At 37.9% G+C, this 15,007-nt stretch overlaps 3 protein-coding genes across 6 annotated transcripts in view; 1 reads left to right on the top strand and 2 right to left on the bottom strand.

The window, feature by feature from the left end:
- Positions 1 to 88: 88 nt before the first annotated feature.
- On the top strand, positions 89 to 4,825 carry LOC106745808 (CDP-diacylglycerol--glycerol-3-phosphate 3-phosphatidyltransferase, mitochondrial). Of its 3 annotated transcripts, none has more exons than XM_014621750.1 (8): positions 89 to 214; positions 689 to 890; positions 980 to 1,102; positions 1,337 to 1,614; positions 1,699 to 1,973; positions 2,292 to 2,516; positions 3,540 to 3,749; positions 4,606 to 4,825. In XM_014621750.1, the coding sequence occupies exons 1-8, from the start codon at positions 177 to 179 to the stop codon at positions 4,806 to 4,808; spliced, it is 1,554 nt and encodes a 517-aa protein (XP_014477236.1). In that variant the 5' UTR covers positions 89 to 176; the 3' UTR covers positions 4,809 to 4,825. The 3 variants fall into 3 exon arrangements, with proteins under 3 accessions (XP_014477236.1, XP_014477237.1, XP_014477238.1); XM_014621751.1 differs by having other exon boundaries at positions 89 to 208; positions 4,606 to 4,808; XM_014621752.1 differs by having other exon boundaries at positions 138 to 218.
- A 179-nt stretch (positions 4,826 to 5,004) lies between these two features.
- LOC106745807 (eukaryotic translation initiation factor 3 subunit B) lies at positions 5,005 to 10,728 on the bottom strand. The gene is made up of 11 exons (XM_014621749.1): positions 10,525 to 10,728; positions 9,312 to 9,507; positions 8,849 to 9,161; positions 8,289 to 8,645; positions 7,975 to 8,117; positions 7,525 to 7,660; positions 7,182 to 7,377; positions 6,489 to 6,669; positions 6,028 to 6,268; positions 5,764 to 5,872; positions 5,005 to 5,499 (listed from the first exon to the last, which is right to left on the bottom strand). The coding sequence occupies exons 1-11, from the start codon at positions 10,655 to 10,657 to the stop codon at positions 5,399 to 5,401; spliced, it is 2,106 nt and encodes a 701-aa protein (XP_014477235.1). The 5' UTR covers positions 10,658 to 10,728; the 3' UTR covers positions 5,005 to 5,398.
- A 556-nt stretch (positions 10,729 to 11,284) lies between these two features.
- LOC106745764 (glycerol-3-phosphate dehydrogenase [NAD(+)], cytoplasmic-like) overlaps positions 11,285 to 15,007 on the bottom strand; it is a 9,936-nt gene continuing 6,213 nt past the window's right edge. Inside the window, exons 2-7 of one of the 2 annotated variants that reach the window (XM_014621660.1) lie at positions 14,113 to 14,253; positions 13,900 to 14,041; positions 13,688 to 13,800; positions 12,980 to 13,210; positions 12,187 to 12,386; positions 11,285 to 11,803 (exon numbers count right to left, since the gene is read on the bottom strand). In XM_014621660.1, coding sequence (XP_014477146.1) covers positions 11,776 to 11,803; positions 12,187 to 12,386; positions 12,980 to 13,210; positions 13,688 to 13,800; positions 13,900 to 14,041; positions 14,113 to 14,253 — 855 coding nt within the window. In that variant the 3' untranslated portion in view covers positions 11,285 to 11,775. Of the gene's footprint in view, positions 12,387 to 12,979; positions 13,211 to 13,687; positions 13,801 to 13,899; positions 14,042 to 14,112; positions 14,325 to 15,007 lie in introns of both variants that reach the window. The other variant, XM_014621659.1, reaches the window with a different exon arrangement.

Here is a 15,007-nt window from a genome sequence, read left to right on the forward strand (position 1 = left end):
TTTATAGAAATATATACTTTTAATTGTGAAAAATATTCAAATATAGTTCGCAATTAGTTTCCTACTACGACCGGCAGGTGTTGCCCGCTGCGCTTTATTATGTCACATTGAAATTCGGAATCGCGCGGACGAACAGTTTATTTATTCACTTTTATTATTTATGACACCGTCTCCTCATGCACAGTTCGGCTTTACGAATTTTCAAACGGTACGCGTGAGTAAGTTTGGTATCATTTTATGCATGTCAGATCGTGTTTTGCCTAAGCTACTAGGTTAATCGTACATAACCTTTAAACTTATTTGACATATGAAATCAATAAAGATTTTTTTATAAATAATGTGTGTATATTTTCTGTTGTAATATGTAAAATACAGAAAAATAATCATAATAATAAGATAAATCATTATGGTAAATACAAGTTCGAGTAGGGACAATAGGACAATAACTTCAAATATTGTTTGACATTTGTGTAGATATACAATTAAAGTGTGCTATAAGTATTATATATATTGTATATAATAAAATAATTGTTTTGCAATAATTGACATAATTATTAATATTACATTTTATAAACATCTCAATAAGGACATCTTGTTCCAGGATGTCTTGCAACAATTACATTGATCATGTTCTTATTCATTCGTCACCTATTTATTTGTTTACATATATTTATTTTATTTATTTTAGGTTTCGTGAACCGAAGTTACTAAACGTTGCAATCGAGGCGAAGACTCATTACATAAGTTCGTTGTTTGCCAGAAACAAAGCTCAAATAGCGATGTTGGACGATGAGAAGTTGAGGGATCTGAATCTCTCTGTACAGCAAGAAATTAATATGTTATCTTTATTGCACACTATGGCTCCTGGGTTTCCAGTGAATGGCTTCAAGGTAAAGGCATGCACTTAACAACCTCATGGGCAATTGCATGCTTTAGTTTTAACAATTTTGGTTCGACCGGACTGAATTTGGTCTTTCAGATCACTATAATCCACAAGCCACAGGTATTTTACGACACTCTACTAGAAAAATGTAGGAATGCCAAAAGAAGGATCACACTTGCCTCACTGTACTTGGGCACTGGTGCATTAGAGACTGAATTAGTAAGTATTATCTCAATATGTCCACGAACAAAAATCTTGTGCGAACGTTGCTTCTAAATAATTGCAACTGTAATGAGTAATTAGAAGAATTGTTATGTAAAAATTATATCAATAATAATTAGAAGAATTTTATATCAATTACTAGAAACGTCTGAGAAAGAGACTAACAAGGGGACGCTTCCTGATTATATAAATTGACTTTATTAATTCACAAAATTTCATTTTTCAACGTAGGTAAACGTGATGCAACAAGCGATGAGCGCGAGCGGCGGCAATGTGCAAGTTCGGATCTTGCTGGATTATATGAGAGGTTCCCGGGGCAGGCAGAACTCCCGCAAGATGTTGGAGCCGTTGCTGAAGGGTAAACACGGCGACCGCTGCAAAGTCTTTCTTTATCACACGCCGAAACTGCGCGGTATCATGAAAGCGGCGATTCCTGATCGGTTCAACGAGCTCATCGGCCTGCAGCATATGAAACTGTACATGATCGACGACGATCTTATCATTAGCGGGTAAGTTGCCACTTATTGTCGCGATTGCTGCACATTTGTGATATTTTGATGTATTTTAGTCGTGTACAAAACTTCTTTTGTTAGAGCGAACCTTAGCAACGATTACTTCACGAATCGGCAAGACCGATACTTCGTCATCGAAGATTGCGGGGAGCTATGCGACTTTTATCACAAACTGGTCGAGAAGGTGATGGAATTCAGCTTTCTGTTGCAACCGAATGGCGACACAAGTTCGAATATCGCCGCAAACTGCCATCCCTATAAGGGGTCTCGGAAAATCTTCACCAAAGAAGCCGCGTCCAGAATACAAACGGTTTTCCAGAAGGAGATAGAGAAACGTGCTAATCTCGACAAAACTGGTATTGTTACAAAAAGAAAAAAAAACTGGCACGGATCCCGCGATTTCGTGTGACCTTATTCAAATCACGTCGAACGTTCAAAATTATCCAATTAGTTTCTGTTTCTACCATCAACGATTTAAATCTAACCGACGATTAACTCAATGGAATCGACTAATCGCATCGATCATTCAGCTAATTGGCCAATGTGATTGGTTATGGCCGTTGAATCAATCGTCGATTAAATTTATTTAAGATGAAAACGGGCATAAATGAAAACGAACGCACGAGACATATCGAAGTTAGCATACCGACTCATTTCATTGTTCTACATTGCAGATGCAGACACTTGGATATTTCCATTGGTGCAAATGGGTCAGCTGAACATCTGTCATGACAGCGAGGTGACGTTGAAGCTTTTGCAAACCGCTTCGGCCGGCGCCACGCTCAAACTGGCGACTGGTTACTTCAACCTGACTTCCGACTACAGTCAGGCTGTACTCAGAGATTGCCGAGCGACGTGTCATCTTTTAACGGCGCATCCCACTGCCAATGGCTTCTTTAGTAAGTCGTCCATATAAAATACGCAATCGACACATTGCGTACGGGTGACGAGAAATCTCGTTTTTAGTAAGCCGAACGTTGTGGCCGGGCGACGAGATATCTCGTTTTCAGGTTTCTTCGACTCAATCGATGACTTAAGGAATTAAAAATAGATTTTTATGTTACGTTACCAGGTCGTAACGAAGTCTCGCGCATTCTCGAAACAAATGGTTAGCGAATAAATGTGTATATAATTGTCGTGTTGAGCGAGTAGAGTGCCGTACGCAATGTGTTAACGTAAACTATTTCCAAAGTTTCAAGTATCTGAATATTGATTATACGAGCTAAATCTACGATTTCTCTGCAAAATAAATTACCTAGTTTACAGATAATTCGAAAATATATTTCATTTCGGCTCAATAACTCCGCTTTGCACGCGAAGCCGAGTTTTTAACTCGGGAATAGTCACCTGACATCATTTAGATTCTAATTAACCCCTTGCCATACTTTGACGCGAGTCTGACTCGTGATGAGAATTTTGGGCCAAACCTGAATATCACGAGTCTGACTCGTAATCGACATTTCGAACCAAACATAAATATCAAGAGTCGAACTCGTGGTCTTAATCTCGGGCCAAGTATGACATTTTCGTGGTACAGATAACGGCGAAAAGCTCAACAAACATAGACACTCGAAGAGACCAAGAAAGCTTGGGCCCGGATTCTTCTGAGTTAAATGGTATGGCAAGGGGGTAAAAGTCGCTATTATTAACAAAATTACCGACTACGGTATAATTTATTATCTAGGGACATTATAACTATAGGTTTACTCGCTACTTTTTGAAAAAAAATGAGGAGAAACCAGGAAAATACTTAAGAAACAGAACAATCATGTCAAGTGTTCGTGATCGTTTATATAAACAAAAGTAAGGTGACTATTCCCGGGTTAAAAACTCGATAAATAGATAAACATTGCTTCTTATATATATATATTTTTTTTTTGCATATTTTCATAACTTATATATAAATTTCATGTTCTTTCCAGACGCCAAGGGAATGGCCGGAGGAATTCCAGCGGCGTACACCAGGATAGAAGAATCCTTCTATGATCTATGCGAGAGGATGAATCAACAGAGAAGGGTGACATTGTGGGAGTTTGTGAAGCCGGGATGGACGTACCATGCGAAGGGCCTGTGGTATACTTTGCCTGGTCAACGACGACCATCATTGACTCTCATAGGCTCACCGAATTTCGGTGAGAAAAAAAGTTCATTACGCATTACTGTTTTCGTGCATTAACCCCTTGACATATAATGACGTCTGGAAGACGTCATTCATTTCATGTGCCATTGTAGACTTTGACGTCTCCGAGACGTCAAAAACTGTCTCCAGCGGATGCCGTGCAGTATATTATTAGATTATTCAATTGTTTCACTTGTGCGTCGATTCTGTTTTGTTTAGAATGTTCAAGATGTTCCCCCCTTCTCAACAGTGCCGATAACAAAATCGCATCGGCAAACCAGTAAATCAGAAAGAAGTACATTGAAAGTAGTATTCAGTATAGCAGTGATCTCGCACGACGAATGTCATACTATATATTTGAATTTAGTAAAAATTAGAAATAATCCTTGTAACATGTCTGAGTTGAATGTATTGTATGAAAATGACGATGAAGATCTAATGGGCTATTCTAGTGATGATAATGGGATTGAAAACGGTCATCAAAATGTTCATACAGAAAGTGTTCATGCAGGAACATCCTGCAAAGAGATGCCATGTGTGCGTAAAAGAAATAATATAAGAAGCGAAACAACTTGACAATGTAAAAAATGTGTAGTCCCCCTACATGTTCCAAAATGTTTTGAAATGTTTCATACTTCAAAGAACTACTAAATTACTACTAAATTATTATTTTATAATGTTAATTATTGTCCATTAATAGTATATATCGACCTGATTAAATGTTATATAGCAATGCAAATTTCAAAATAAAAAGTTCTGTTTCCAAGCTTGCACATAACTGTTCATTGAGCAAAATTAAATAATATTTTTCAGACGCATCAAATTCCGTTTTATTTGTATGTCAAGAGGTTAAAATATCAATGTTTCAGGTTATAGATCGGTGAACAGGGACTTGGAGACACAAGTCGCCGTAGTGACGAAGAACGAGAAACTGCAAGACGCGTTGTACGAGGAGCAGGCGCGACTGTTCTCCTGCGCCAAACCCGTGACGAGAAAGACTTTTTCGCAGCAAGATAGAGTACCGCCGGCCTGGGTGTGCGCAATCGTACTCTTCTTCCGTTACTACTTCTGAAGTCGGAACGTCTTCGCGAAGAGAACTTACGTTCTAAACTTATTTAATTCTAGCCGCAATGTGCTCCCTAATAAATAAGATTTCATGCAATCAAGCTTCTTGTGACCGGTCGTTTATAAAGTAGAACTTGTGAACAGAGTTGATGAGAGATCGTCGAAATCAAATTTCAAATTTTCGACCTTGTAATATTTACAAATGATCCGGTTAATAGCTATTATTATTGACATTATTACATTCTCATGGGCTATCCGATAAGGGATGTGGTAGAATTTGCTATTGTTACGGTGCCGGCGCTTCTTGCGCAGCGCCAGACACGCGGAAGCAGTTTTAAAACGGATGTTACAGTGGTGATAATAACGCAGAGGTGATGATTGTCCGTTATCACTCATGATTCACAAAACTGAGATAATTGCAATGACTGTTCGGTCACTGCAACTATTGATTGACGGCAACGGTGACGACGACGATGACAACACGGCCACGATACTGCGCAGATGGAAACCGGCCGGTGGTATTTTGCACTTAGAAGTTTCCAAGACCAACAAACGCAATTAACGACACAGTAATTAACGACAATCGTCCGATGAGATTTATTTTTCGTCAATGACAAACGTTTCTTCTTTGACGAAAAATTCCACAACCTCCTCTTCCACGTTCTTCGAATCGGAGTCTAGCTCATCGGTGTCGATACCTGAAAATACGTGAACGATGGTTAATCCCTAACCCTCGGGTCTTATTTTACTAGAATTTGAGTACAATTTTTTTCAACTCGTGAAATTAGATTTATTTGATTTTATATGAAAATGTCTTGCGATATCTTACGCATTGCGTTCTCAATATAACGATAAAACAATAACTTGTCTATGTATTAACGAACATATCTGTAGAGATTATATATATAAGTATTTGCGAAATGTAGATAATATAATCTAATAAATGTATATAATATACTTACTGCAACGTAATTCAAGACGTCGTTTCTTTTGATTATTCCATTCATCAATACGTTTCGTACGATACTCCTCGAATGCCTTCATCAGTGTGCAACGTTTCTCGATCAGTTCCTACAAAATTATTTTAGTCAGCCACTAGAGAATCACTGAATTCACATACGCGATACCTCCGAGAGTAATTTATAATCGTGAGTGTAAAAGCAAAAATTTACAAATCACTATTTTAGGAATGGACGACGTCATTACGAGGGAAATATTTAAGATACCTTCGAGGCGCGCGTCAATCGCATACGGTCCTTGCTCTCAAACTGTGCCGAATATTTCTTCAAGTTCTTCTTAATTTCCTTAATCTGCTCTGCGGTTAACAGGGTTGGTGGCCTCGGCCGCCACAGCAGTTGATTGAACGCGGTCAGGTTGACTCTCTTCAGTATACGACCTTGGAAGGTCCAGATCCAATAGCCGTTATCGACGCTGGTCTTCCAACTAGACACCGCTGTGACGACGTACCTGAAATTAAGTAAAGAAAATTTACGTAACAATCGAGAGTTAGAGTTGAGGTACAAGTGGACAAAAAATTGATCTGAAGATTTTAATGCGAGCAAAATTTCGTTTCTTAAGTTTTAATCGAAATTAACAGAATGTTATACTGTGCTATGACTATTTGAAGGAACACATTTATTGTATATACGGTAAATAATTTTTAACAATAATTTTAACATATATATACCTGCCGGTGGGGTCCCATTCCACGTCAGAGGTTTGATAGTGATCGGTCGAGTTCATTATAGTGAAATCATTGGTATCAATAAATTCCAGAGCGCCGGCCATCGTCGTCAGACCAGCGAGAACGATGAACTGACCCGACGGCGACCAGAACAGGTGATTGCAAGCTTTCTTCTCTAGTCTTTCTATCATGAAAGAAACATTGTGAAACGAATAGTAAATGTTAAATCACAGCAGCAAGAAGAATCACTTTTAATATTCTAAGTTTCTTATGTTTATTAACGAGATTTATATAGCAAAGGGCATATATATATATATATATATATATGTATATATATAGATTTTTTGCTTTTCCTCAGCTCACAATAGTGTTTACACTGGTAAGATCTGTCGATCGATTTGAATCGGAAGACTAGCTCTGAAAGAACTATCCTAACACTTGGAGCGATCGTCACTTGTTTTGACATAGCTACGAATCGCTATTCATCTGTTTTGCATGTTGCCAGTTGCTTAAAACCGCATTTGTTTCGATTTATCGATAAAACCAATGTTGTCAGATCGCGACGACATCATGCCGGACCACAAAGTGTTAAAGAACGGAAAAGTTAAGCTCTAAAGACTTCCGATTTTTATGATTAGTTGGAATAATAAAGTTTGAGTTCGTATAATTAGTTTTGCTGTGTAAGTAGTCGCTTACTGAGAAGAGCAGGCTGGTGACCATATCGCACTTCATAAAAGCTGACGTTCACACTCGGTATCTCTCCGTGAATGATGGCGAACTTGCTGCCGACTGGCTCCCACGCGAAAGCATGAATCGGTTCTTTGATCTCCACACTATCCACAGGGATCTGTTTCTCCCTCATGTGGAAGATCTCAAAGTTGTATGACATACCCTGTAATAAAAAACGCAAGAGCAACCCGTAAATAACAATTATTAAAATCTCCGCTTCTGAAAACGTAACGTTCAAAATACGTTAAGATGCATTACTTGTTACATCTCTCATTGACAAGATATCAAACAGATTATTAACTATATTCACCGTGTACTTCTGCTCTGTCTTCTCCTTGCGTTTAGCGAAACGATCGACCTTGACACATAGGTAATCGCCAGACTTTTGCCAGAAAATCTTACAGTCGGCCACATTAAAAAGATTTTTATTTCTGATCTCATTGCGACTGAAAGTCAAAGAATAGTTTCAATAAATAACTTCCCTTAATTTTTCAGGGTATCGATCATGTAATTTTTCCCTAAGGAGACGTGATAAGTGAAAATTCCAAACGTTTTCAAATTAGAAAATTTATCATTTTCACGAATTCATGCTATAGGAGAAGATTCATGATCAAAGAGATCATAATCTTTTCTTCAAGCGAACTCATGAAAAGTGTAATTTTTTAAAATTTGAAAACATTGGAATGTTCACTTCTCACATTTCCACCCTAGGGAAAAATTACATGATTGATATTTAGTCAACGTGATCTTAGAGACTTACTTAGGAATTTCAAGCAGAGTTACTCTTGCTGGAACGTCTTTGTCCTCCGGCACCCAATAAGCCAACACGTTGTCAGTCGGGGACCAGCTGAAGTCTCTAATACCTGGGATCTTGATGCTCTTCTTATCCAACAGACCGAACGACTGTAAGATTAACCATGGTAATAATCATAAAATTACAAGTGATTCTATGAACAATAATTAACGTTAATATAAATTAATTAGTATACATGTATAATTTAACAAAAACATATAGTGTGAAACATGTTTGGAATGCTGTTTTCAATTAAATATAAGATTATAACAAATATTCACCGGGGTTTCGTAAACACTAAGAATGTCTTCTCCCATGCGTGCTAGATACTTGTCGTCATGCGACCAACGGAAGATCGGCCAGACGGAGGATCCGTCGGGGAAGAAAGATCTCTTCTCTTGGCCCGACAGGATATCCCAGATCACCAAGCGTTTCTGATCCGAGCTCAAATCAGTGCGCGGGGTGTAAGTAACGAGATAACGCTCGCCGGGAGAAAAGTCAATGCATTCGACACCTCGCTGGCTGAATCTGGCCTGCTGAGTGAACTGGGGGCCGCCCCATAGAGCGACACCTAATTTGTGAAACGTAGATAAGTAAGTGCCGAGCGGGGACCACTTAACATATGTCTCCGTCCAGCGCTGGAAATAACAGGTGAAAGTTTAGATTTTGCTTATGGTGGATTTACAACAAATTTCAACAATATTTTATAAGTTTTCTCATAGTTGCTAAATTACGTTTCAAAAAGCTACGGTTACCATTTTTAAAGGAAGATTACACATTGTGGAATCTCCAAGCTATACGTAACAAAATGTCGATCCCTACGACAGGATACTTCACTTACATTGCGTTCTTCAAGCAAGGTGGGCTCGGGTGCAGAATTCTGCCAGATCTGCACCGATACACCTGCACCATTTCCGCAAAGCACACAGAATTGATCGTAAGCATCTGGCTCCAACAGATGATAGTGTAAGTCACTAGCAGCTTTGAAGGGCTGCGGCTTCGGCGGTTCCCAGTTCTCAGGGATGTCTTCAAACTTCTTAAAGTCCGTGAACAGATTTACCTTGAAGGTGTGATACTTGTCGATCTTGTAATTATTGGTAGACTTAGCTGCTGCGAGTGCGTTCAGGGGATTGTTATACTCCAAGAAAATATACCTGTGGGAAGTAAAATATATGAGCGATGGAATATCTGGTGATGCAAGAAAAAAAAAAGGGTGAAGTATTCCGTAGAAAGTATTTTGTCGAAAAGAGACAAAGTGTCTTGAGAAATATTTTACAGAGCATTTGTTATTCTCTTGTACTCACCCTTTAGTAACGTCATTTTCATTCTTCGGATAGTACTGATTAACTATTGTACCAAATTTTCCCAACACCTTATTAATAACAGATTGCAGCTTCTCCAACTTGTCAGGATCTACCTGAGGTACACCATCAACAACAATCACAGATTCTACCCCATCTGTCTCCGAGGGCTTTTGCTTCAGGATATCGCCAAGAAGTTCTGCAAATTCACAGTTTGAATACGCAATATTGTTACTGAATTATATATTTGAAAGCTGTTCAAAATCATTTGTGGTTATTGGTAATTGTTTTAAAAGACAGAAGTAAGAGACAAGTTTAAGGGACAAAGAGATCCTCTTTCTCCTAATCGCTCCAGAATTCTTCCTCTACTTACATATCACACTTAATCTAATGTTGCATTGTCGTGTTGTACACCATTATTTTTACATTTACATAATTTTCGAACTTGAACTACAATTGGAGCAAATATCAAGGCTTCGGCGAGATATTCTCAATGTAATTGTAATAATGCTATTACAATATATAGCAAGTATGGCTCACAATTGCATAAATAAAAAACACGAGTGAGAAAAATCGCCATAACGTCCGATTATTTATAGGTTAGGTCACGTTGAATTTGCACAAGTGATAACCGACGACACCACTATCATTGTTTAACGTTTGAGCACATCCGAAGAACATTCGCAATCTACAGAATCAATGATGAACAATTGTTGATGATTTTGCGTGTAGCCTCGGGAAGTCCACGATTGACGCAAACGAGGTAGAACCTCTAGCTTAATTTCCTGGTTGCGAGGATGATGGTACAGGCGCCGATTAACGAACTCCTTATTAATCTTGCTGTTTTATTTAAAAAGGATTCATTGCGAGAGGTATCTTGTATGTGATCGGACAGTCTAGCTCCGTTGAAAGTTAAAAACCGGGTCATGTTATCGAGAGCTACTGCCGATTAAAAGGCAGCGATAGTCAACAATAACGAACTTCAAGAATGTTCTCGAAGGAGTCAACAATGCGAAAGACAGTGGACAACATAAACGGTCAAACGTCTCTCGCCAAGGCAAAGAATTTAAATTAGAAAATGATACGAAACAACAATCTCTGAAGATATAAGTTACACGTGTTACACGTGGTACGTAAGGTGCCATGTTTTCAACAAGGTAGTGAGTGACATGCAAACACCTGGACCGGGACGAGAAGGAAGTGAAAAGGCGCTTACCCTCGTCGGTGATATCATCGACGAATCCCTCAGGATCGCTGAAGTTGGGCTCCTCGTCATCGTTCATCGGATCGTCATTGCCTTTCGCGTCTTCGTTCTGTGCCGCTTTTTCGGCCTGCGTTTTCTTCGCCATCTTGGAAACCTCTATGCACGTCTCGTGCCGTGCGTCCGCGCCGCGCCGTAACGGAAATGGCAGTGGATCGCATGTCGCGACACGCCATGACGAACCGCTTGCGCTTGCGTTTGCGCATGTGCAAATCTTGTGACTGTTGATTATTCAATTGGTCTGTTCTTCTTAGCTGTACTACTAATCTGGCGCAATAAATATTTTTCTGGTACAAGTATACTTTGTCTCGCTCTAACTTGTTGCATCTGTTCAGTAGTTCAGCTAAAAAGAACACACCAGGTAGTAGCAGTAATTATTTGAGTAGCAACAATCGTGCATTATACCGTCATTAAAATGTCACTTAAAGTGTCATTCTGTCCGGATAATGTTTGTGATATTGCTGTTTCACTCGAATAATTAAATTCGAGATTAAAGATATATGTTCCGATATATTGTAGAACAAGCCTAATGCAGGATTCACACTACCTTCGATGTTCGACATACAACGCCCGATATCCAATAGGAGAATACGTTTTCTAGAGATAAATGTATCACTAATTAGAAACCCCTCCTATGAAGTAAATTTCCTATTGGATATCGAATCGTCGGACATCGGAGGCATATGAATTCTGCATTAAGTCTGTTGTACAATAAGCCGATAAACGAAACAGGATGATGTAGAAAAATAAAAATATTACAAATATGGCAGTCGTTGAGGAGGTGTTCTGTGTGTTATTTTGCTATACAGAATGATCTACAATTTGTCCAAAACATTTGTAAGTTTACTCAATGTGATGACATATATAATCATTATTATTTCAATTAGGATTTGTACAGGAAGTCGAACACGAGGTGCGTACAACCATTATCCAAGTAGTTGAAACAACTTTTGAAAGAATAGGCGGACGTGCATGAATTATAATAACAGAATGTATACCTGTATATATAGATGTACAAAGATAAATTATGTGTTACTATATTATTAGCTGTGACTGAAGAATGTGAGTTCAGTTCATAATTAAATTTTATTTACAGCAATAAATTACATTGACCACGCAAGATATGTACAAGTTTTTGTCATCTAAATCGTTTCCTTCAGGCTGCATTTACATCTATCCGATTTATCTTTCATTTACCTTTAATAACTACGTACTTCCCCCCTCTAGTTTCATCCTGAAACACAAAAAAGTTGCTGCATGTATTTATTCCGTACGATCATCGTGCGTTAACGATGCTTATTGCTCACCTTTCACATGCAAATTTCATATGATTGTTCATGTATGAAAGGAATAAGGATTTATATGGAATAGGAAACACTGCTCCTAGGATTTGTTGGAGTATGCGAAGGAGACGTGTTTAGTACATGAAGAGACTTTTTGGGGCAAATCTGAGGAAACAAATTCAATGTGGTATTTTCATTAATTAATTAATTATAGTTGTGCGTGTAACGTGGAAATGCTTACTATTTTTAAGATTACCGATTTTGTATCATGAAAATTTGGTCGAAATTGAAAAAAAGAAACATTATGTTAGAAGAAATTATACAGAAGTCTTACACGTGCTCCGGATGACTGCGAATCTGATCGATGAGATCCGCCGGTCGCAGTTGGTCGGTGCAGATGCGATGTACCGCAGTGAACAAGGGGAACTTGTCCATCAGATTGCGCGACTTTAACATATCGTGAACCTCGTCTGCCGTTGCCGGCCCCTGGAGCTTTTGCCCGGCCAACAACTCGTCCTCCAGTTGTCTGATGGTCTAGTTAACACGTTATTATGATACATCACAGTAAATTTTTGGAATCGATCTTCCTCTCAACTTCCTTAAAATATTGAGGATTATTATACCGTAATTAAAATTTCCAATTACACTGCCACTGTACACTAGTTCTAATTGAAATTCATGATAACTAGTTTCAACTACACTGGAGATAATATGAATTGAAAGAATGCTGCGAATCTAATAGTGAATTTCTCAGCACACAATATTTATAAAGTATTTATGAAGAATATTTTTGAATGTTCATCATAATTGTTCTCGTGCCTGATTTTCCCGGGCATTTTAATATTTACAAAATACTTAATATCTATATTTTCAAAATATTTTATAAATATTGCTGTCGGAATCGATCACCCGTACTATACCGAATTAGTGCATACTAAAGGCCGTTACACATAAAGTATCTAAACACACTGGCATAATGTAAGTATTTCAACGATGAAATAATTAATGTACATTAAATAACGTGACGTGAAATAGCAATCTTCAACATGCACCCGGTGTAGTGCTGATGATTGAATTTGCTATAAGTTTCCTTTCAGATTCCAGCAGCTACGAAGATCTCTTCTCACCTTGCCAGTCTTCACAAACTGTTCGCACACTCTGCGATTCCTTCCACCATAGCAGGTGGTAATGAGATCCGCTATACCACAGCTCTCGAAAAATGTGGACAGCTTGGAGCCGCTATAGAAGGTATCTACGAACTTCACCATCTCCATTAGCCCCAGTCGAATTACTGCGGCCTTCGTGTTGTCGCCTAATCCAAGACCATCTATGAAACCGGCTGCGCACGCTACAATGTTCTTCGAATGAAGCATTCAATTAGCGAAACGACGAGGAGAATGGAGAAATGTGACTTCATTAAAAGAATAGAACTGTTCGAAATATTTCCTGTCTATCGAGAGGATTATTTCCACATTAGTACACAATAGTATACAATATTTATGAAATACTTAAAAAATATAGATATGAAATATTTGGTAAATATTCAAATGCCAAGGAAAAGTCAGATATGAAAAAAAATTATGATGAATATTCAAAAATATTTATGAAAAATATTTTTCATTATCAATTAAAACATGGTTTTACTTAAGTGAAGTCATGTTTTTATTATTTATAAAAAATATTCTTCACAAATAATTGTGAATATTTACCGTAACCTTTCACGTATCTGTGATTCTCTCGACATTTGAATATTTATAAAATATTATTTAATATCTATATTTTTCAAATATTTTACAAATATTGTGTACTGTTTAGATTGAAAATAATGTACTCACCTTCAAAGCTCCACAGACTTCTACAGCCTCGCAATCCTCTAGAACGACTACTCGGAAGTTGGCAGTTTGAATGAGGTCCCTCAGCACCGATGCCAGTCGCTTGTCCTTGCATCCTGCAATTTTATGCATCGAATGGTTTATATCTCGTAAATTTTCGAAAAGTTATTAAGTAGCCGTCTCTTGATTAAACTTAAATTTTCAAAAGTACTCACCGATGGTCGTTTCGCAGAACTTTTCCTCAGCGACCTCGTTCGCGAGATTGGCACCCATCAGAACGTTGCACTGTATTCTCAGGTTCTTCTCGATGATCTTGGAGATCAACCCGATGTTGTTCCCCTCGCCTCGGCCGAAACCCTTGAAACGGGATTCGAGAATTTAATCCTACGAATTCCAACGACAGTGAAAAGGTGTTGTTTGAAACATACTTTGATGAGAGAGAGCCCTACTGCGGTCGGTTTTATGTTGTCCAACAGTGTCGAGCATAACGTGCGAATAAATTGATGAGGCAAGACGAAGATGAGGATATCGGCGTCCTTCGCGGCTTCCACAACGTCAGGCACGGCAACCTGGAGAGAAATCCAGAAAGGTTCAGTCTGAAGCAGATCGAGAGACACAATCGTTGAGAATGTTCGCAAATGTAATGCTTTGATACGGTATTTTTAATTATAAAGTATAGATAGTCATATCTCATTTTATTATGCAATAAGTGATTTATGAATTATATACACATGTTTTAACTTGACATAGCATATCTTAGAATCATAGAGAAAAACCGTGGAAGACATTTCTAGTAGCAAGATATGAGACTTTAATCTTCTCTGATTAGCTCGATGTAATTAATCATTCAATTAAAAATAGAAGTCATGAAACCTTTACTTAACAGCGTTATATAATATTTATGCTGCTGAATGGAAAAAGTTTTACTTAATCGCAAAGATTGCATCAGTTCGGGTAAAAGTGAAATTAATATGCGCTTTCGTGACTAAATTGTAATTAATTATTTCTGCAACGAAAGTTGCAACATAAGTTGCAATTATTATTGCAACTTATTATTTCTCTGCTAAATAATCTAATAGAATTAATACTTCCCAGATAGTACAGCCGTGAATAGTTGAACTGAGGTTCATATATTTTTACAAATTGCTACTTTACAATCTGAATTTAACAGCGTACAATATAATCTTTTTTTAAATTCTGTACGATTCTTATGCAATTTTGGATTCCTTTCTTCTTTCTTTCTTCTATGATTGAAAGCTAAATGTATTTTAATTTCTTTCATCTGGAAAAGAACTGTTATCACTAAACACCAACAGCAACATT

The sequence above is a fragment of the Dinoponera quadriceps genome, unplaced genomic scaffold (assembly GCF_001313825.1).
Source record: "Dinoponera quadriceps isolate SergipeBrazil2010 unplaced genomic scaffold, ASM131382v1 scaffold1658, whole genome shotgun sequence".
NCBI lineage: Eukaryota > Metazoa > Arthropoda > Insecta > Hymenoptera > Formicidae > Dinoponera > Dinoponera quadriceps.